General features: G+C 39.3%; 1 protein-coding gene across 7 annotated transcripts in view; it reads right to left on the bottom strand.

Moving 5' to 3' along the window:
• Positions 1-21099, bottom strand: part of LOC128939370 (ankyrin repeat domain-containing protein 26-like) — a 47397-nt gene that overhangs the window by 6523 nt on the left and 19775 nt on the right. For 5 of the 7 annotated variants that reach the window (XM_054280287.1, XM_054280294.1, XM_054280313.1 and 2 more), the window contains 20 exons: positions 20535-20617; positions 17920-18903; positions 16876-17084; positions 16162-16311; positions 15189-15222; positions 14897-15035; positions 14257-14470; positions 13781-13964; positions 13223-13369; positions 11140-12093; positions 9569-9721; positions 8436-8611; positions 8143-8236; positions 6950-7024; positions 5662-5796; positions 4646-4758; positions 3485-3626; positions 2617-2898; positions 1670-1905; positions 696-942 (listed from right to left, as the gene is read on the bottom strand). In XM_054280287.1, coding sequence (XP_054136262.1) covers positions 696-942; positions 1670-1905; positions 2617-2898; positions 3485-3626; positions 4646-4758; positions 5662-5796; positions 6950-7024; positions 8143-8236; positions 8436-8611; positions 9569-9721; positions 11140-12093; positions 13223-13369; positions 13781-13964; positions 14257-14470; positions 14897-15035; positions 15189-15222; positions 16162-16311; positions 16876-17084; positions 17920-18903; positions 20535-20617 — 4751 coding nt within the window. The remainder of the gene's footprint in view (positions 1-695; positions 943-1669; positions 1906-2616; positions 2899-3484; positions 3627-4645; positions 4759-5661; positions 5797-6949; positions 7025-8142; positions 8237-8435; positions 8612-9568; positions 9722-11139; positions 12094-13222; positions 13370-13780; positions 13965-14256; positions 14471-14896; positions 15036-15188; positions 15223-16161; positions 16312-16875; positions 17085-17919; positions 18904-20534; positions 20618-21099) is intronic. The other 2 variants (XM_054280305.1, XM_054280331.1) reach the window with 2 other exon arrangements.

The raw sequence follows: 21099 nt of genomic DNA, 5'->3' as shown, positions 1-21099 counted from the left end.
ACCAGAGGCATTGCAGAGGTTGCAGCATTGCTGTAAAATAAGAAAGCTGTGAAGACTTGCCAAAGAGCAGGTAATTTTACCATTTCATGAAATAACACATGGCAGAACTACAAGAACGAATGTCTCCTATGCATAGTATGTATTCTGCAATGAAGTGTGAGAGCAAAGTTATGCCATCCCATTCATATCATCCTATTTTTGAAGCATCCTTTTGTTGGTAGTAACATACTAATGCAAGTTCTGTGAAGAAACTGCTGGAGTGAAGATCAAGAAAGAAGAAAAAAGTGTCTCAGAGATGTCTGATTGGATTTGTCACTCAATGTGATATTAGCCACTTTAAACAGGTTGGCCAAACCATACACTGGAATTTCATGATGAGCTTAGCTGGGAGCTCCCTATGCCACAGTACTCCTTGTCACACTTTCTTGTGTAAAAGAATGTCATGGCACAGTTCACTGCTTTGACTTAAATATTTTATGGCCTTTACCCTCTTGAAAATTTTTACAACCCTGATGGCCAGAAGTCTTCAGCCTTACAACATACAGCTGTGCACTGTTCTAATGATTAGCAGTTGCTTTGGCCTATTATACAATATGGCATGGAACAATAAATGGATTCTAACTTCAGGCTAAAAGGGAGAACCTTGCATATGGCTGCTCTTCAGCAGGAGTTGAGGAGTATTTCAAAATGCTTACCTTGGCCACAAAGGCTGCAACCCTGTTTCTCGAGGATAATGTGTTCTCAGCTGGGGTGAGGAAGCTTCCCCCTAGACTGAGACTTCTGCTCAGTCCCAAATTGTTGCCAAGCTGTCCCAGTGCAGTTGAATACAGAACTGGAGTTGCAGCCAGACCTCCGCTGACAATGCTGCTTGTGATTAACGATTTGCTTTTCTGGCGCTCCCGGAGGAGCTTCGCATTGGCTTCCTCAAGTCTCTCATTGGCTCTGAAACATTTGCAAGCGCACAAACAGTTACCTTCAGTAGCAACACTGTCCCAAAGTTACTCTCCGGGTCCTCAACTATTATTTGACTTCTGAGATGAAGAGCCTCCCAAAGTAGTACATCATTTGACCTGAGCTTGTTTGGAGGGCCTGTTTCTAGGAGTCAGACTCGGTGCAAGGAGCAGTGTCACCAACGCTTAGGAGTGCTCAGCATGAGGGCTTCAAAGCCTGCTGTGAAAGGCATGTGTTCACAGAGCTTCTGGAAGGTACATCACCTCTGTAACAACTCTGGGCTGATCCCCTTCCCAAGGAAAGCTCAAAGCTCAGAGCCACTGCTTAAACAGAAGCCAAAAAAGATAATTCCTGTATTTCCTTCACAGAACAGAAATCTGTTCTCTGAGAGGCCTACTCTTATTCAAACAATAAAGGACATGAAATTATTTTTTTCTGTTGTACAGAGGATGAGATTATAGAGACCGGCAAACAAAGATGCCAGTTAAAACAACATCAACTTGACAAGTCTCCCATTCATGCCATGATCAGTTGTGTTCCTGTTGAAATACTAGAGAAATGAAGGCCTGCTAAATGGGAAGGGTCTTAAGGTACTTTTCCCACAAACATGTCATCATAGGCTTTCAATGCTGGCCAGGTGCAGAAGAGAAATTAACAAGAAATATGCATGAGGAAAAAGGAGTCTCTTATTACCAGTGCAAAGAAAGCACAGACTTACCTTTCCAGTTTCTTTGCTAAGGATCGTCTAGTTTTCACTTCCTCCAGATACAGCTCCTTGTACTTTTCCACTTCTGCCTGTACACATTCTTTTGGAAAAGTACTCTCTTGTTGAGTATTTTTTATCTTGTCCAATTCACATTCAAGATCTCTAATTCTGTCTTTTAGCTGGTTTCTCAGAGAAGCATGATGACTTGCTCTGATGTGTTCTAGTCTGTCCTGGGAGGCTGCCTGTGCCTGAAAGGGACAGTGCACCTTCAACCACCACAAAGACCAAGAGAACTCTCCCCACCTGTCAGTTGCATGCACCCAAGATCATGGGCCCAGCTGGGCTTAGAGAGGCAGCTGTGCCTCTTCATTACCATCAGCAGTCAAGGCAGAACCCTGGAGCTACCACCAGGGTAAATAATTCTTTTCACTCAGGATAAAGCCCAAATCAGCACCACTGTTCAAAGCTACTAATGAAAGGGCATTATCTCTGTAGGACAGGGCATAGGGAACAGGATTCCTCAAAGACCTCAGCAGGATGCCTCACCTCCTTCCCCATCTCCACACCTTCAACTTCAATCACTTGTTTTCTGAGCACTCTCCCTTGTACAAGGACAAAACTGGACCTGTAGGTCTGGCTGTGACAGCTGGAAGGTGCAACACCTCTTCAAGCATGAACAGTGAGAAGGAGCAAACCAGTGGACAGAGACAGCCCAAGCACTGCAAAAAGGAAACCTACCTTGGGCAAGCTTTTGATTCAGGGACCTGCCTTCAGGGACATTACACACCATAAGAGCACTCCTGCCCAGCCATATGCCCTTCTCCCACTGCCCTTTGGCACAGACACAAGTACAGTATTGACACACAGAATCAGGCACCCAAAACAAAGCACTAAAAAATGGTGACCACAACCAAAGTCTGTACAGAGTGCCTACAGACACACATCAGAAAGTCACTCACTTGCAAAAACAGATTGACTTCTTGTAGTTTTTGTCTTATTTCTTGGCCTGCTCGTTCATCAACCTCTCTTTTATACTGCTCTATTTGGCTGTGCTCCACCATGTTAGTCTCTAAGTGATGTTGGAGTTTTGCCACTTCTTCTTTCAGCTGGCATTTGCTCTTCTCCAGTTTTTCACAGTTCCCATGCAGGGTAGATAGCTCTTCTCGCAAATCCCGGTTTTGGGCTTCTAGCTGCATGCTTTTTTTAGACTCCATGTCCAGCTGCTGGGAAAGTTCAGCAACCTGTATGTGGGTTAAAAAAAAAAAAAAAGAAACTCAGAGGCAACTAAAGGCAGTGAATTCTGTTAAAATTGCTAAAGGGGTTGTCCATGGAGACTATTTATCATCTGCACACTCAGCCCTGACCCTCACCCATGGACATGACATCCTGGTAGGACAGCAGAACTGCCCATCCCTAAGGCCCTCTCTGAGGATCTGCACTCTTGGCTGACCCTGCCCTGTCCTGCTCTTCTTGGTGAGTGCCTGTGGGATGGCTCCTTGGCCCATGAGGTCATGGACCCTGCCAGCCTTGCTGCCACTCTTGGCTTGCCCTTCCTCTGCATGACAGTCTGCCCTTCTGGTGCCATTGCAGATGTTGCTTTGCACTTTAGGATTGCATCTTTAGCCATATGGACAACTACATCAGTATTAGTTAATAGTCACCTGCTTCTCTAACTGTAGAAAAACCATTGAGAGAGACCAATCAAATAAAAAATACAGCCAAGGAAAGCAAATCATCAACATGACAAGAAAAACTGGCAAAGCTTCACACAGGGTTGAAAAGTAGTAACACCACAACCAAACAAACGTCAAATTAAGCAGAGCTCACCTTTGTTCTCAATCTATCAACTTCACTGACCATTTCAGAGTATCTACTCTTCATTTCTCCCTTCAACTTAAGCTCTGATTCCATTTCTCTCTCCTCATACACCTTTATTTTCTTCGTAGCTCTACTGAGAAGTCTCTTCAACCTAAATAGCAAATCAGTTCAGGAAACAACGAAACACAGGAATAAGCAACCTGCTTATATGCTCTCCAGTAAGCCATGCAGAAATAGCTTTCTTCATCTTTAACATACTTGAAAGTACCAGGAATTGATGATGAAAACCTGGTCTTCCTGTGCCACAAATCATCTGGCACATCCAAATTTCAGTTGAAAAGATGAATTGAAGACTATGTTCCCCACCCCCGGAGAACTGCAGGGCCACCTGGATTGGCAATTCTTCTTGCAGCTATAAGTAAGTACAGGCTCATGCACAGAGGTACCTTGCAGGAACTAACACAAGACTTCAGTTTGCTTGCAGAGTATGTGTACCTGTTCTTACTTTGCATTGTGATTTCAGGACCTACCTCATAACCTCAGGTTCCTCCCATGACAACTCCCTGCCAGGTGTGTCAGTCACCTCTCCTTCCCCCTCCCTTGCTCCCTGCCAAGTACTGAATGGAAATCCTGGCATTCCAGAAGGGTGTGGAGTGGTTGGCAGAATTCAAAAGATGCCATCTACCCCTGGGGGCACATTTGGCCATGCAGGTGTCCTTTGTCCCTTGAGACCTCCTATCATGTACCTGGTTGGTGGGATCCCTACCCCTTCCCTCCCCCTCTGCCCAGGGTTAAAAGAGGAGTTCTATTGGAGCTGTTGCTGGATTCAGAGGCCTGTGGGCCAGAACAAAGCTCTGGATTGAAACCCTCCATCAGAACCAACTCCTTTCCTTCACCATTGCCTTAAAGCTTCTCTGTCAGAGGTAAACCTGAGCTCCTGCATGCCTGGACTTGTCTCCAGGTGCCCAGCTGCAGCATCCACCCAGCCAAAGCTTTCTCTGGGGCGAAACCACCACAGTTGCCACTATTTGGTCAAGCAGCAAGGACCAGACAAGCTCAGGCACGTCCTGTCCGGCTATATTGCTAATTATTCCAATATTCTTACATTACAGTTCACTAAAACTGCACTTCCATTCAGGGATATCTCTCCACCAGATCAAAAAGCCATACCTCTTTAAGTCTTTCTGCAACTCTACGTTTCGTCTCATTTCTTGGTCCAGACGGAGTTCAACTGGGCGTTTTAACTCTATCAGTTTCTTCACTTTCTTTCTTTCACTCTCACACTTCCAAAACAGAAAAGACACACAACATACACAAAATGTAAAAACAACATCTATGCGCAATATGTGTCTCTAGCATTCTCCATGGAGAAGCTGCAGTCCATCCCCATTAGCCAAGTTACATGTTGGGTTTCACAGCCAATATCGAAGAACAAAAATAGAAGCCTCCACTGAAACAAAGGTGGAGAAGCTGCTGGACTACTTCTAAGAGTTCTCAACTCATAGTAAGGATTATTTAGGTATGCTTATCATGGGAGAATACAAACTAATCTAAAGCTTTTACAGAATCTTTATTGATAAGCAGGCAGAGGAATTTGATCTTTGGGAATTTTTTCAATAACCTATTCCCTTCCACCCCTTCTTTGTGGCTACTTATGTGCTAGTTGCTTTTTAATTCCTTTATTCCTCTACAGACAAAGAGGGAAACACTGCCCCATTGCAACTGTCAGTCATTTCTGATTTCCCAAGCACCAGTTCATTCCCCCAGAATTCCTTCACTATGTTTTTCTGCAAGGATTTTAAATGTCCACTACCCTGAAAACACGCTGCTGCTACTCCTTGCACTGCACTGGAAAAATGAAATACTTCAACCCTGCCCAGAAAACAAGGGGTCAGAAGATAGCCAGAAGGAATCCAAGAAAGACCTGGGGAACTGAAGCCCTGCGTGATGTGTTCAACTGAGGCAAACCATACTGGGAACTCTTTCAAAGAGAATCACTCCAAAACTTACACAAGACACCCAGATAACTTTCATTTGCTTCCTGGATGATCCACAAATCACAACATATCCAGAGCCTGAATGGCAGGGGTAATAAAAAAATGCTCTTTACCTAAGAACTCGACCAAAAGGTTAATGTGGTACTCTCAGGTACTGGCTTAGGTCTCTGGAGAATTTTCTGGATTTACCTGTTCAAAGAGGTCTGCCTTTTCCTTGTCAAGTTGAGCAACACGCTCTTCAAGGTTAGATCTTGACTTAAACTGCTCTTCCCACATGTTCTGCAAGTCCTTTGATGTCAGAGCCAGCATATTCTGCTTTTGCACCTGTAAAAGCAACAACAGCAGAAGAAGAAACTAAGGTGACCGTAAAGAATACACTGGAACAGAAAGCTGTAACTTAAATGGAAACTCTCTCCTTCTCATGTCTATGGTTTATGTTAATGTGGGATGTAGAACACAGCTTGGGAAACATAACCAAGAAGAGAAACTGAAGATGGTAAAAAGAATGAATGCTATAGGGGTGGTTAGATGAGGTGACCTTTGGGGAATAACAAACACACACACAAAATCACCCTGTAGCTTTCTTCCAAAGGTTCTCCAGAGTTCATTACATATTTTCTAAGGCAGTCTTTTCTAGTGCCCACCACAGAATATACCCTACCCTCATGGCTGCTGTGACAGTTGTATATCTCCTCACAGCAAGAAAACGTTTTGAAATTGACAATGATATTGATGGTTCTATCTAAAGGCACAAAGATTTGCCCAACAGATGCATTTGAGTTGAACACAACTTGCTCATTCAGTTCAAGTATAAAGACTGGAAGTTGACTAGAGGATTTTAGTGGCATTTTTTAAGGAAAAAAAAAAAGGAAAATTACAAAAGCAAAAAAGGAAAAAACAAGAGATGCTTACTGGCTACAGAAAGTGACAAAACACTTAACACAAAGTCTCAGGTAAAAAAAAAATCCTTAGGGTGTATGACTTTGACAAGTCCTCACAGAGGAGGTGAAACACTGGGGTCTCATGACAAAAACTAACATGGCCTCAAGACAAGCTCTAACAAACTCACAAAGAAAATATGGATCTGTAAAGTCTGCTCTCCTCTCTCAGCTTTCAACCACAGATCCCCATGCTGTCCACAATACCCACTCTATCAGTCATCTGCTATGGCATAACCCTGGTAGGCAGCTAAGCATTTCACAGCCACTGGCTCACTCCCTGCTGGTGGCATGGGGAAGGGAATTCATCAGATAAATCACACTGATGAACACAACTATCTTGCACACCACAACAGATATAAAACACAGCAGTAGGAAAATGAGGAAATTTACAGTCTTTTCCCTTGGGGGTGCCTTGCCCTAAAACCAGGACATTTAACAGCTGTGTGCTTACACCACCCACATGATCTTTGCATCAATTACCTACACACAAAAAATTCAAAGACTGAAACAGTTGTTCACAGAAGCCCATCATGTACCTGCTTGTGGTGGTCCTCTGCAGCTGCCTGTGCTGTCTGCAAGCTCATTATCAAGTCTTCCAGGCGGTTATGAACCTACAGAAGCATTACAAGAAGCAAGAAGGCACACTATCACTTTCTAGATTGAAGTTACACCTCACTGACAAAAGTATTACACAAAACCTCTTAACCTCTTTATTCCTACACTATTTACACCCAGCAACAATGATCAGAATGGCCTTAGTTTGATGCCACTGTAAAACTGTTAGCAATCATCACCTCTGGCATTTGATGCAGACAGTGAGAGAGACAGAGAGAAAAGACCATGTGGGATATAAAGAATCTTCAGTGAAAACTGGCAGGAGTAGCTTTTCTCATCCCCAGTACACTTCAAAATCATGCCCTATTAATCAAAGTGGAAGGATTTGTTACTGCTTTGCCACTGGTAGTCACAGTATCAGTACATCACAAAGCTTGACTATCACACGTAATGATTTTCAAAATACCTTCAGCTATAACTGATAACTACAGTCATAACAAGAACCCTAGTTCAGTGGCTCCAATACAAAAAAACAACAATAACAATAAAAAAAAAAATCTCTTAATTCAGGCCACAGATGTTAGCACCTTATCAAAGCTAAAATTAACCACTGAGTAGAAGCTGTGGTAAATTCCAAGGCTCAAAGTGAGTTCTGCAGATACCACAAGCAGTCCTCTTTGCTGTTTCATGAGAACAGGCACACAGCAAGTAGCCAAAGAAAAAGCAATTCTGCACAGCAAAAGCTCTGGGACATGTAATTTTTGTTTCAGTCTTATGATCTCAGCCAGATCTCAGGCATAAAGGGCTTGGCATCAATATACCCTGTGGAATTTCTACCAGTAAACTTGATGAATACCTTAAATGGAACACATTGCAATCCCCAAAGCAGCATCTGATGTTACAAAGGGTCTAAAGCAGACAATAGTTACACCAGATATTGCTGTCAAATCCTTACCTTTTTGAGTGTTATGTTTGACTTGCTATAGCATGGGAAAATTTTTAAAGCTGGATGGCTGGAAAGTAGAGCAGGCTGCTTTCTGAGCAGCCTCTATTGAGAAAAAGCAGGCACTGAGCTCCCCTTGGCACTCCAGGAAAACCTCACCATAAAATTTCCCCACAGAAATAGGTAACCAGGCTCAGGAGACACCAAAAGAGAAATTTATCAGCAGCTTACTGAGGCAGAGGCTTGCAGGTCTCTCTGCAGGGCTTCAATCCTATTGCTTTGCTGCTGGACAGTGGCTTCCAATTTGGTGTTTTCAATTTCAAGGCTTAAAAAAAAATACAGGTCTTATTATAAAAATCTGCCAGAGCACCAATTCCCAAAGAACAGTGCAAAATAATAAAAAAGAAGAACATTCTTCATAATCTTCATAAATTGCTGTGACACAACAAAGCTACCTATCTATGCTGTGGTCTCCAGCCAATCCCTGCAAGTGACAGATACCTCACCCCACTGTGTTCTCTTACTGTTGCACGTGTTCTTCCAGTTGTTTTATAGTAGTGTTAGTCTCAGAAGATGCCAACAGCTGGTCCTGCAGTTTCTGGGCAGAAGCTGTTGCTTCTCTTTCCTTACCATCCAAGGCAGCCTTCAAGTCACGAACACAATGCTCAGACTTAAGATATTTTTCTTCCATCTCCCGCAGCTGTAAAACCACAGAAAGGGTCCACAGTCATCAGGTGAGCTTTTATACAGGGCAGTCAGCTGCTGCCCAAGGACTCACCTGCTGCAGATATTGCTCATAACCACTGCTCAAAGAACTGTAATCATCTCAACTTTAAAAGCTTCTACTAGCAAATGAACACAAGCTGTGTTACTTCCTAATCTTCTACAGTGGCCTCTCCCATCCCTCCATGGATTTCCAAGAGCACAGCTCTAAGCACTGACACTGCTGCCCTGACCCTTTTAGGGACTAAGGATGCTCTTTGTAGTCACTCATTTGCTTCTCTGTGAAAACATGAATCAAAAAGTTCATCTGTCTGTAGTGACTTCACAAGTCCCTCATAAGGATCAGATTTTAAATTATTTTCCTTTCAGAATTCCAAGGCCTCTCTATGTCCACACTTTGGAAAAACACTGTGAAAGGTAGTCCCTAACTCAGAAAGAGCTTACACTTCCCTTGCAGGAAAACCACTTAAGGATGCCAAATTACAGCAGGGCCAAAGGGGAAAAATGCAGAATAAGTACAAAAGCATTCAAAATTTGACATGTTACCTGGGGGCAGGGCAGGGTGGGGGAGTGGGGGCAAGGGGAAAGGAAGAGCATAAAAATGTCCAAATACAGCAGTCCAATATTTCTACTGAATATTGTAGGAATTCAGAAATCAGACAATCTGCTTGGCTAAACCAAAGGTAACAAGGCATAAGTACAGACACAAACTTATTGTGAAAAGCACCTTTGCAAATAAAAAATTTTGTCCCAAGTTGGGGCATCATGTCCGCATGTCAAAGACGTGGACACCAAGTTTATAAAACAATGCAATTGATTCTCACATCATTAAATCTATCCTGTTTAATTTTTTCCTGGGGTTTTAGGATGACATCCAATCCTACTTTTAACAGCCACCATAAGATTTATTCATATAATTACAGACATGATGTACCTTGGTTTTAGCCTTTTCCAATTCCTTTTGCAAGCGCAGCTTGTCTTCCTCCAGGTCACTGCGGTAGCGCGCAGTAACTTCGAGTGAAGCTTCTGACATCGACTGCTTTTTAAGAGCATCAGCAAGCTCCTGCTGCAGCTGTCTGACCATGCCCTAATGAAATAATTAAATGAGCATCAATAAAGTTGTAAGAACATGAAAAATGCCTTTACTTTGACTTATTTCACTACAGAGTTAGACTTGTCTTTGGATTGAACTCAAGTGAAATTGTCTGTCACCAGCAGGCATGTGCACAATCACCTCTCCATCTTCTCAGCTGAGCACCCCCAAACTGTCAGCAGCTGCTCATGAGGATTTTTGTTTCCTAATACATAAAAGATCCAGATATTGTTCTTCTTGAAACCACGCATAAGCACACACTGCAATCAGGGGAATTTTACTAACATAATCCAAACAAATCTGTTGTGATGCAAGAGCCATAATCTGACTGCAGATACTATATTGTTGACCAAACCCAGGACTTGATATCACATCATTCTTTGTTCTATTCCTACATTTTACAAATATAATTAAATGAATACCTATATCTAAAAGTTCTTTAGATAGATCTAGTAGACAGATTTTCAGAGGGAACTCATTTTGGTATGAAGAATATACACAGCAATTCATAGATTAAAATGACTGATAGTATTCCTGGAGTTCTCTGCCCACACACACCTTACAGCAACTGATAAATGAAGAATAAAGCAGTTATCTCACACATGCCTGTATTTATCTCACTCAAAGATTCTGGACTTGTTAGGAAGAAGGAAGTGTAATTTTAAATCACTGTTCAAATCATTAAAGGCAACAAACCATACACCAGTGTGTCTAAATACTGATTTTTATTAGCTCCTATTTTCTAGAAAGTAAGGGAGATTAAACAAAATGGGTAAGGCAATTTTTAAATCATTACTCTACCTGAAATTGGCCACAACAGTCTATCACAGAGTACCCTACCTACTCCTGGGAACACAGATATTGATGCAGTCTCTAGGCAGACCCCTTAGAGCCCCCAGAATATTCATAAATACCTGGACACTAAAATACTCTTCAATTTTGATAGCAACTTAGGGAGAAGCAATGTTTTTCCTCTGTAGGAACTCAATATAAGTCCATCTCACACAATTCCCCCATCTGCATTTTCATTTCTCAGCTGTCATATATTAGATCATTCTTCCTTTTACATCACTTACTTGTGTCACCAGTGCAATATTAAAAAAAAAAATCATCAAATACCTAAACCAATTCTATAGGGCAAAAAATGGACTATAGAAAAGAGATGAAGTTCTAGAGAAAAATCACCTTTCTTGATCAAAGCAGACTTGGATACCTTTTTTCTGCTCTCTGCTCAGATCTGAGCAGTAACACCCCTTTTACCAAACCCTTCCAGTTTCAAGAGAAACACAACAAACCAGAACAAATCATCATTATTTGGTCCCATGCATATGGCTTATATCTGATACACTTTGGAAACACAAAATAATTTCAAGAACTGGAAAACTTTAAATTGCTCTAAGTCTGTATTTTACCTCTCTCTCTATTTTGTCATTCTCATATTTGAAGACTTGTTCTCTTAAATCAATACATTTGGCATTTAATTCCTTGTTTCTCTCTTCCACTAGGTAAACCTGCTTTTCAGTATCAGCTCTGAGTTTGTTGAAAATATCATTAAATCGATCTTGCACATCAGTAACTACTTTTTCTTTGATGATCCCCTTGTTCTGTAGATCTTCCAGTTGCTGACGGAGCAAGAGGTTTTCACTCTGGAGCTGGGCCAATCGCTCCTGCATGGATTCCTGCTTTATTATAAGTTTGTTTACTTGGTCTTTTTCAAGCTGTCGAGCATGATCATTTTCCTTTGCCTGACACTGGCTTTGACTTAATTCTTTTTGTGTCATTTCTAAAAGCAATGTTTTCTCTCTGAGCGTCTGTCTTAACTGGTGAAGCTCATTTTCTAGACTATTAGCTTTGCTTTCAGCTTTACTCAGCTGCTGGGACAAGCTCTTGTTGGCTTCTCGCACATCCGCGAGGTCGTGATGGAGCTTGTCTTGCAGGCGGAGCCATTCATCGCGGTCTCTCTGAAACGCTCGCTCCACGTCGCTTCTCGATGACTGCTGACGTTCAAGCTCCTGAACAGTAGTGTTCAAGCGGGAACGAAATGATTCAATTTCTGTCTCCAGCCTGTCTTTGCTTTCTTTTGTCTGCTCAAGTTTGGAAGTTAGCATTGCAGATTCTGTCTTGAGTAAGTTCAGCTGTCCGTTGTACTGAAAAACCGTTTGTGTTAAGGCTTCCTCATTCAGCTTAAGTTCTTTTTTGAGATCTTCATTCTTTTCTTTCAAGGTCTCATTTTCCTCTAAATATTTTCCTTCTTCCTCCTGGTGCCTAAGTCTTATTTGATCAAGTTCTAGTCTTAGCCTGGCAATCTCATCTTGTAGTAACTGATTTTTGTACAACAGATCCTTTTCTCTCTCACTGTCGGATTCCTGAAAGACAGAGAACATGAATAAATATCCAGGAGGGAAATAAATCTACAAAACCACTTCAGCATTAAACTGCATTTTAATGCTTCTAACACTGCAACATGCCTGCAAAGATGAGAATGAAATTTCAGATAAGACATAAGCTACTCTATGAACCAGTGCATGTGTCCAAAGCAGGCATAGAATGAAGGCATAACACATCCATAAATATACAAGCCAAATACATAATGCCTTTTTTCCTGTAAACTAGCAACTAAATAATAAAATTATTTAAAATATTTCAGGTATAAAGGTTATAAAATAACATTGCTTTCTTATGTGTGCATGCCTTTAAAATATTCCCTTTTAGATCAATTTAGCTGTGTTACTGATCTGGTAAAATCTTTCCTTACCAGGCTATAACAGGTATTTTCCTTTTTAAATGTGTTCTTGACACTTTTTCTGGCATTACTGAAAGTTTGCTATATAGCTGAACCATCCCTGGAATGCAAGAGTCTTGTATAGTGCCTGTTTATTTTACAAATTATTTGCCATGTAAACATATTCATCCTCTATTTATTGGGCAGTACAGCCAAGAACAAATAATTCTTCCAAGAATTTCACATTCTTAGTACATTCATTAAACTTTTCAAGACTTCTCTATTTTTTTTTTGTGTCCATGATTCCTTATTCTCCTTCAATTATTTTAACTACTATTGAGAGTTTTATTGCTGATCTTCCTTCATGAAACTTTAATATGTGGAGGTGGAACAGAACTTCATACTTCAAGCTTGACAAGGGAATAAATAATTTAAAAAACCCCAAGTAATGGGAACACAGAGCGTCAACTTCCTTCCTGGCCAGTCTGGATGTAGGTAGCTAGGTGTTTCACTGCTAGAAACATTAAAGAGTGGTGATAACATGTCAAGGAAATAAATAATGTTTTCTTTTAGCTTTCTACTTGCACATACAGCACTGATACTGCTTCCCAAAACTTTTAAAGACATAAGAGAAAACAGAAGAGGTGTTTGCACAATAAAATCACACTGTAAATAATCCATCAAGAAGCAAAAAAAAATTATAAATTTTATTATAACTTTAGAACAAACACGGTGAAATTGAATTAATTAGAAAAAAAAAAAAATCTCCTTACATCTGAACTTTTTCCTATAGTTCTTCTTGTCTCTTCTTCTAGTTCCTTTTGTCTCCAAAGGTGGTTGTTCAAAATGCCTTCTTGCAGGGCTCTGGCACTCTTTTCCTGAGAGAGCTGTCTCTGTGTTTCATCACGCTCATCTTCAACCTACAATAATACAATTAAATTCCCTGCACCTTCAGAAAAATCAAAGCTAGCAATATCGTTCCACTCTCCCTTTTATTCTTTTAAATATTTTTACTTTCTAGAGTTACAATAATCCATTTATAAATTTTAATTTTCTTCTGAAAATTAAGAAGAAATACAGAATAATTTAGTTATTTTAATTATTATTTTGTAATAATTTTGAAAAATAACTCAAAGTTAGGCTTTGAAATACAAACAAAAAAAAAAGGGAACACACTACTTGGAAACCAGCTGTTTGCAAAATCTGGCAATAGTTACCCAATGCCTCTTCCATGAACAAAGTACCTCTTCTCTAGGTATAGTGGAATACAACATCAATTAAAAAGAAGCAGAAAATAACGTGACAAGTGTTTAAGTCATTATCTAACATACCTGTTTGAAGAGCTTTCTCAGTGTTACTAACTCCATTTCTAAATTCCTTGACTGTAACTCAAGTTGCTGTTTCTCCTCCATCTCTTTACAATATTGCTCTTCTTTCCTTCTGAGTTTTTCTTTTGTTTTCTCATATAGTGTTTCTAGTCTGAGTCTCTTTTCTTCTTCTTGTTTCAAAGTAAACCTGGGAATTAACAGTATAGTTGAGAAACTAAAGCACGAATATAAAAATTAGATATTCTACACTATGAACTTGCAGAAACAACTCAAACCATAAAAAATGTTAAATATTTTCAGATTTTATATTTTTACTCTAATTTTTAACTTTTTAAAGAATTCTATCATCATTCCGTTATCCATGGTATCACATTTACAGTATATGGAAATAAACTATTGACTGTTTTATCACTTGTAAGTTTATCTAGGTAAATATACTGTTACAAGATAACACATTATCAGAACACAAGATTACATACTTAAGGCTTTGGATATCACTTTTCCATTCCACTTCTTGATGAGCCAATATGGATTTCAAATCTTGAGTCTCTTCTGCTATTAATTTTGATTCCTCCTTTTCACTTTTCAGTTTTTTTACTTCTCTCCAGACCGCTGCATATCGATTTTTTTCGTGCTCTATTATTTGTTCATATTTAAGAAGTATGTTTTGAATTTTCAGTAAAATAGCAGAGCCTATTTTGAGATAGAGAAGACAAAGTTGCACATATGCATAAATACTTTCTAATGTGTAAATTATTTGATTTGGTGCAGGTGATAAAAGTTTTGGTAGTGGGAAGATTGAAGGAAGGCAGTGGGAGTTCTCCATGAGAAGAGGCCAGGGCTTGCCCCATTCCAGACACAAGACAATGGATCAAATGCAAGGGCACAACTGAGCCTTTCAGCCATGCTGGTGGCACCTCATCAAAATATATTTAGGAGAAGACAAAATCACCACTGAGGCAAAGGCAAAAAATAGGAAAAACAGCTGCTCTGTACACACATGTCAGCGATGAAGGGGGTGGTGGGGAGGTGCTATCCTAAATATAAATGAACCAAGATATCTAGGAGTGCACACAAAGAAACTTGTAACATCTGAGGAAAAAGTGACTTTAGATATACCTGTATGATCCACAGTAAGCTGTTCTAAGAGCAACACAGCCTCTTTGTAGGTGGATGTTGGTAACTTGACGTCCTCTGATGTTGTGTCAGATGAGTGAGTTAAATCGAGGTCATCAGTTACATCCATGTGTATGCTGACCTACAAACAATACAGTATTTTCTATATACAACTATGCAATATTACAGATGCATGAATGACTGATTCTTTCATTCACAGTCCATATCTGATCAGTCCCATATGAGTGATTAAAAGCTGATAAAACTATTTATCAAGAAACTAATTTTGCAGTACCTTGTTCTTTTCATTCGCTGTCTTTGCTGCAGGTCTGGAAAACAGAAATGGATTTCAGTTTTGGAATGTTTATCTTGCATTAAGAACAATAGCTAAAGTTGCTTTGAAAACGTGACTTCAGTAGGGAATTAAAGTAAAATTTAATACAAGAGTATTTTTAGACGTAGGTGAATACTGGAAAAAATGATAATCCTTACTGGAAGATTATTTTTTTTACAAATATTAAGCAAATGGTTGAAATAACTGTTCACTCAAAGTGACAGGAATCATATAACCACAGACATGGAGATATACCGATACATAGTTATGTGCATTCTCTGTTTAATACTAGAGGTTTCGTTCCCTTCAGTATTTAGACTCTTTCCCTTAAGGTCAAAGAACTGTAATTTTAGATTCTCTATTGTACTTAGGCTGACTGGAGTGGAGTTATTTTTCTTCAGAGCAGTCCACACAATACTGTGTGTTACATTTCTGACCAAAACAGTGCTGACAACACAGCAGTGTTTTCGCTATTTCTGAACAGTGCTTGTACCCTGTTGGCAATTTCTGTTTCTCATTTTGCCCCTCACTGTTAAGTCTGAGTAGGCAAGAAGTCAAGAGGATATACAGGTGAAGAAAAAAAAATTAAAAGAAAAAACTCAAACCCTAAGATGCATGTGATGAAATAGCAACTTTGTTCTTGTGTAAGTCTCTCTTCTCCCTTTTAAAAAATATATGTTCACATATGCAGTGACCTTCAGGTAATTTTTCAGCACTTGTGCACATTTGTCTTCATAATGAATTTGGGTAAGATGTTCAAAGCACATAAAGCAAAAAGGTTGTGTTTTGGAAGACAAAAGATATCAAGTCATATTGTCACATGAAGGAACAAAACCCACCGTGCACATCAGGTTTACAAAAAAACTTACCTTTAGCCTTAGGTCAATTTTTATCATTAGTAAGTTTTAGTCATAACAGTTCTTATATTCAGTACCTTCCTTCCTCTTGAGATGTTTCACTTGAAGTGCTATCATCTGGTACTCGAAAATGATTCCCACTGGAAGAGCTCATCTGCTGATTAGCCTTCAGCTTTGAAGTCTGTCCTTTATTATTCTTTGCAATATCATGATTCAGGGAAAGTTCACTACATTAAACAGAAAAAAAAAATACCACTTGAGTAACTTTACAGAAAATATTTCTTTGAAACAGACATAAGATGATGTCAGAAAGTCAGACCTGTCAGATCTCAAAAATAACTGAGATTAAAAATATCTCTGATAAAAAACAGACTTAACTCCAAGGATTGTGGAGTATTTAAAAAACCTTGCCCTAGGAATGAGGGGGGAATGTGGAACCTGAATGAGATTCAGGCAGTATCTTATATTCACATTAGAGGAAGTATTAAGAGCAGAGATCTTTGAAGGACAGACAGAAAAACCCCCTGCTTAGGACTTCATAAAAATATCAATGCCTCCTTCAAACTTTTAATATTCATTTGGTAATATCTTTTCCCTCTTCCTAAAAAATAGTGTTTTTCTTAAATGTTTGTGAAGCAGTGGTCTGCTCAGTATTGCTTTCAGCATCAAAGAAACTGCTTCAACTAGCACAATATTAGAAAATCTGAAAGATACTTAAGCATTCCTACAGATATGAATTAGAGATCATGTCTTTAGTTTCTACTTTCACTGGCATTTTAATAATTTCTGACCTTTCCTCAGGTGAAAAATTCTTGTTGGCTTTTTCTTCTGTAGTGTTTTCATCCTCCATTTTCAAAGAGTCATTCTTCTTTAGTGTAAGCTTTTCTTTCATTTGCTGATTAGTAATGTTGGCTGGTGGTGTATTTAATTTATCAACATTTTCTTCTTTCGCCACTGTCTGTGTATTGAAACTTCTCTCTTTGTTTTTTTCCTTCTCAACCTACAAAAATAAAGTTTCAAGTATTAATCAGTCTTTCCATAAAAGAGAAACACAACATCCAAGATGGAATAATTCAGGGTTTACCTCTGAAGAAGTGTAAAATGAAAAAAAATATAGACAAGTATTTTCACAAAAATTACATTACAAAATGTATTGCTATTGAAAGTCCTTCAAATTCACTCATGATCCTATGATGTAACAGAAACATGGTCCTTAGAAAGAAAACAACAATGTATCTTAAACCATGAACAACAAAAATACAAAAGCATTACTGATGGATTAAGGAGTTAGAAGGACTGCACAATGTTTGTTATAAAAACAGAAATAAAAAAAAATCAAATGGAAGTGTGCTTGGTTACTGCTTCCTCCACGGAGGGTAGGCAGGGTAGCAGGGAAAAAGATGCCAAACCCACAAGTAGAAACAACTCCAATCACAGCATACAGGAATTTAAGTGAAGGGCAATGAGGACACACCATGCAGAAATCATAGCAAATGAGAAGGTGAGTCAAGACCCTGTTCAGAAGCTATTTTCATTCTTTGTTTCAGAAACAAAACTGATTTAACTGTGTGCACTTCTTTTAATGTCAATGAAGTGATAACTTCTTACACTGGAACTGAGTGCCACATAGTGTTAAAGTGGAACAACAGTGCATTCTGTGTTTTCTGAAAAAGGGGAAAAGGCAACTCTCCACTGCTGTCTTTATTCATAAGTACTGTATTTTCATTCAAACAACTAATTTGCACAAAGCTTCTTCATTTAATGATGAATAGCTGAAATGAACAGGACCATTGATATGGAGAAAGACAAAGAATAAGGAGTAGCAGGTGAACTACCTCTTTTTGCAGCTGTACCTTCTCTTTCTCCAAAGCCAGGAATACTGCTTGCAATATTCCTACCTTACTCTTAAATCTTTCCATATCTCTTTTTAGCTCTTCATCAAGACTCCTGTCCAGCACGTCACACGATTCCTGAGCACTAATGAAAAGACTTCCAGTTTCTCCTATATTACTGTTGATACAGCAGTCCTTGGGAACATCATCATTAAATCCAGAGTACTTTTTAAGTTTCATTTCTGTTACAGAATGTACACTTTCATCACTTGCACAAACAGGTCTTATTTGAGGAAGAATATTAGAAATGTCACCCAAAATACTTGATTCTAAGCTATGTCTCAGGCAGTAAGCAGGACCTTCCTCTGCACTTTTACTATTTGCATTATCATTTTCTTCTGTTTCCATAGTAGGCATTTTCTTTTTCTCTCCTTTAGCTAGAGACACCTTTGTGTTATTTACATTGTTAATGCCAGCTTCTTCATCTGTATTCCAGGTATCTTCTACATTTGTCTTTAAGCTATTTTGATCAGGAAGAACATCATGACTTGGAAATACAATTTCCATTTTGGGTATTTTTCCACCTAGTGTAGTTTTAATATCCCCAAATTCACCTTGGCTTTCTAAATTATTGCTTGATTCTGTCACAGGAGATGAAAAAATGTGATAACTTCTCAATTCTTCACCAATGCCATCTTCTGGTATTTCTTCCACAAGTGAAGCTGTTTCCCCAGCTTCATTTTCACCAAACAACTGCTTCAGCTCTGCTGTAATGTTTTTGAAATTTGTTTTCAATTCCCTTTTCTCATTTTCAACCCACATTCTTTCATATCTTTCTTCCCAAGGTTTTAGATTTAACTCCTTGTCAGCACTGTGCGATTCCTTATTTTTTGTTAGGGCTTCCTGATGTGAAACTTCTGCTTTGTCAGTCTGATTTTCACATGCTGTTTTTTCTATCAAGTTAGTAGATTCTAAAATATATTTATCCTTAAGTAAACAGGTACAGACAAAAAGATTACCAAGAAAAAGGAAGTTAATCTAGGTAATTTCCATTGCAAACTCATCCCGTCACGTAACAGAAATAACAGCATCAAGATATTCTGAAAGCAATTTTTATAATATAAATCAAAGGATACTAAATTAAAGGTTCACTGACTCACCTTTTTCTTAAAAATAAAGGACTTACTAGCTACTAGGACTTATTAGAGATAACAGCTTTTCCAGGATTGGAGTTGTCTAGACGAGGGTTACTTTCACCTTTAGGCCCGCTTGCTTTCTGTAACCAGTGGCCTTTGTTAGAAAGCAATTTATTTTTTCATGTTTGCTGCTTTAATACCACTTTTCTTTGGAACTGCCCATGTTTCCTCACCTTCCTTCCTCCATACTGTCTGGCATTTTACAATCCCCTGCCAGCTAAGCTAATACAGTGTAAATGAACATGATAACCTTTTTACTGTCCACAACATGGACAACTGGGCCTATTTCTTCACCCAAGGCACAGATATGTTAAATTTCATTCCAAGATCCAAAGAAACGCATTTATGAGGGAAACCTGTCCATTCTTTCCCTCATCCCAAAAGTCAGGAACCCAAACTTATGTGAAAACCATACCATGGCTCACTCAACCTCCTCCAGTCTCTGACCCCACACCCTGCTCCTCACAGGCTCCTTCCCCATTGCTTCCTAGTGCCTTCCATACAGGCCTGTGTCTCAGTCCCCAGGGCTAAAACCATTCACCTCCTCTCTCTCGTTAGCCAAGCCCTTCTCTGTGCCAAATTCCTGCTTTCAGGACAGGGAAGGAGCACCTCAGCCAGCTCCCATCTGTCTCAGCCTCACCATCCCCAGGTTCACTGCCCAGCCACTACCACTTCCAGTAGGCCTTAGTTCCATGCTCTGCCTGTCAATATAAAGCATATTCCTTTGTCATCACACATGGGTGTGGGGTAGAAGTCATTTGTTCCACTGTCCCTTGAGGTGCTACAGAAGACTCCAGACCCCTCTATCCAGCCCTGTCCCTCTCCTGCTGTAGGCCCAACACAAACAGGATGTCTGCCTTATTCCTGTCTGAAATGCCCTCTGAAAAAAAACCATTTCGAACACTTACTAACATGGCCAAACAAGCACATATTTTGCAGAGACAGGGAAAGCACTGGTCACAAAATTTAACTTTTTTCTGTTTCCTCTTCTGTTATGAAATGGAAGGCCAGGCATACTTAATCAAAATCAAATTGATCAGCATACTGTAGACAAATTCCCTTCTTTACTTGAATGTGCATGTTGCATAGGGAAAAAAAAGAATTTGACTGCACTGTTTCTCAGCACTGTGCAAAAGGAAGAACACTAAATAAGGCATAAGCAGACCAGCTGGAAACAAATTAGTGTAACAGCAAGTATCCAACATAACAACAAGGATTTTTCCTCATTATAAGAAGACTGTATTCCATTTTACTTCAGGCTGTCATACAACCTTTATCTACAGAATTCTCCAGAATTACTTACACTTTGACTGGTAAGTTTTCTTCACTTTACATGTATATAACATATAATTCTTAGCTTTACAGTGTATAATACAATTTACTGCTTCAGGCTCCTAATTCAAAACCTTTGGTGTTACATACCCACACTCCATAGTTTTCAATGGCATCCTTATCTTCTTTTTCAGCTGCTGATGACATATGAAAAGTAGATCCTGAGTACTCACCTACAATGAGAAAACTATATTTTGATAACCAGCATGACCTAATACTACTTACATTTAGAGTGCATCTTGAATCATATTTGTGAGAAAAATCTTAACACAAAATAATGCATTGCCACTAATTTGTGAGCTCTTAGAGACAAAAATTACCCTAAAACAGATGGAAGATGTATCTGTGTACACTGCTTTCTTACAGGGCTTTTAAAGGAAATTTGCTGAAAATTGCTGCAAGTGGTGACAAATTAACCAATCCTCTTTCTTAAAGGTGCATTATCTTGATCTTGCTCTTTGAAACAGTGAGCCATACAGTAAATAGTTACATGGCTCCAGCAGCTGTAATTCCCCTATGTGTATATGTGCAGTACACAAAAAATCATGAAAAAAAAAATCACAGCTTTGAAATATTTTAAGGCCCTAGCTTTACTTTGTCCATGAAACAAATCTGTTTCTAGACATGGATCTGGACTGAGTATTTCAAACTGCTA

The sequence above is a fragment of the Melozone crissalis genome, unplaced genomic scaffold (assembly GCF_028551555.1).
Source record: "Melozone crissalis strain CALT ecotype California unplaced genomic scaffold, PUWL_Pcris_2 ptg000004l_1, whole genome shotgun sequence".
Classification (NCBI taxonomy): domain Eukaryota; kingdom Metazoa; phylum Chordata; class Aves; order Passeriformes; family Passerellidae; genus Melozone; species Melozone crissalis.
This window is presented reverse-complemented; position numbering and strand designations above follow the sequence as displayed.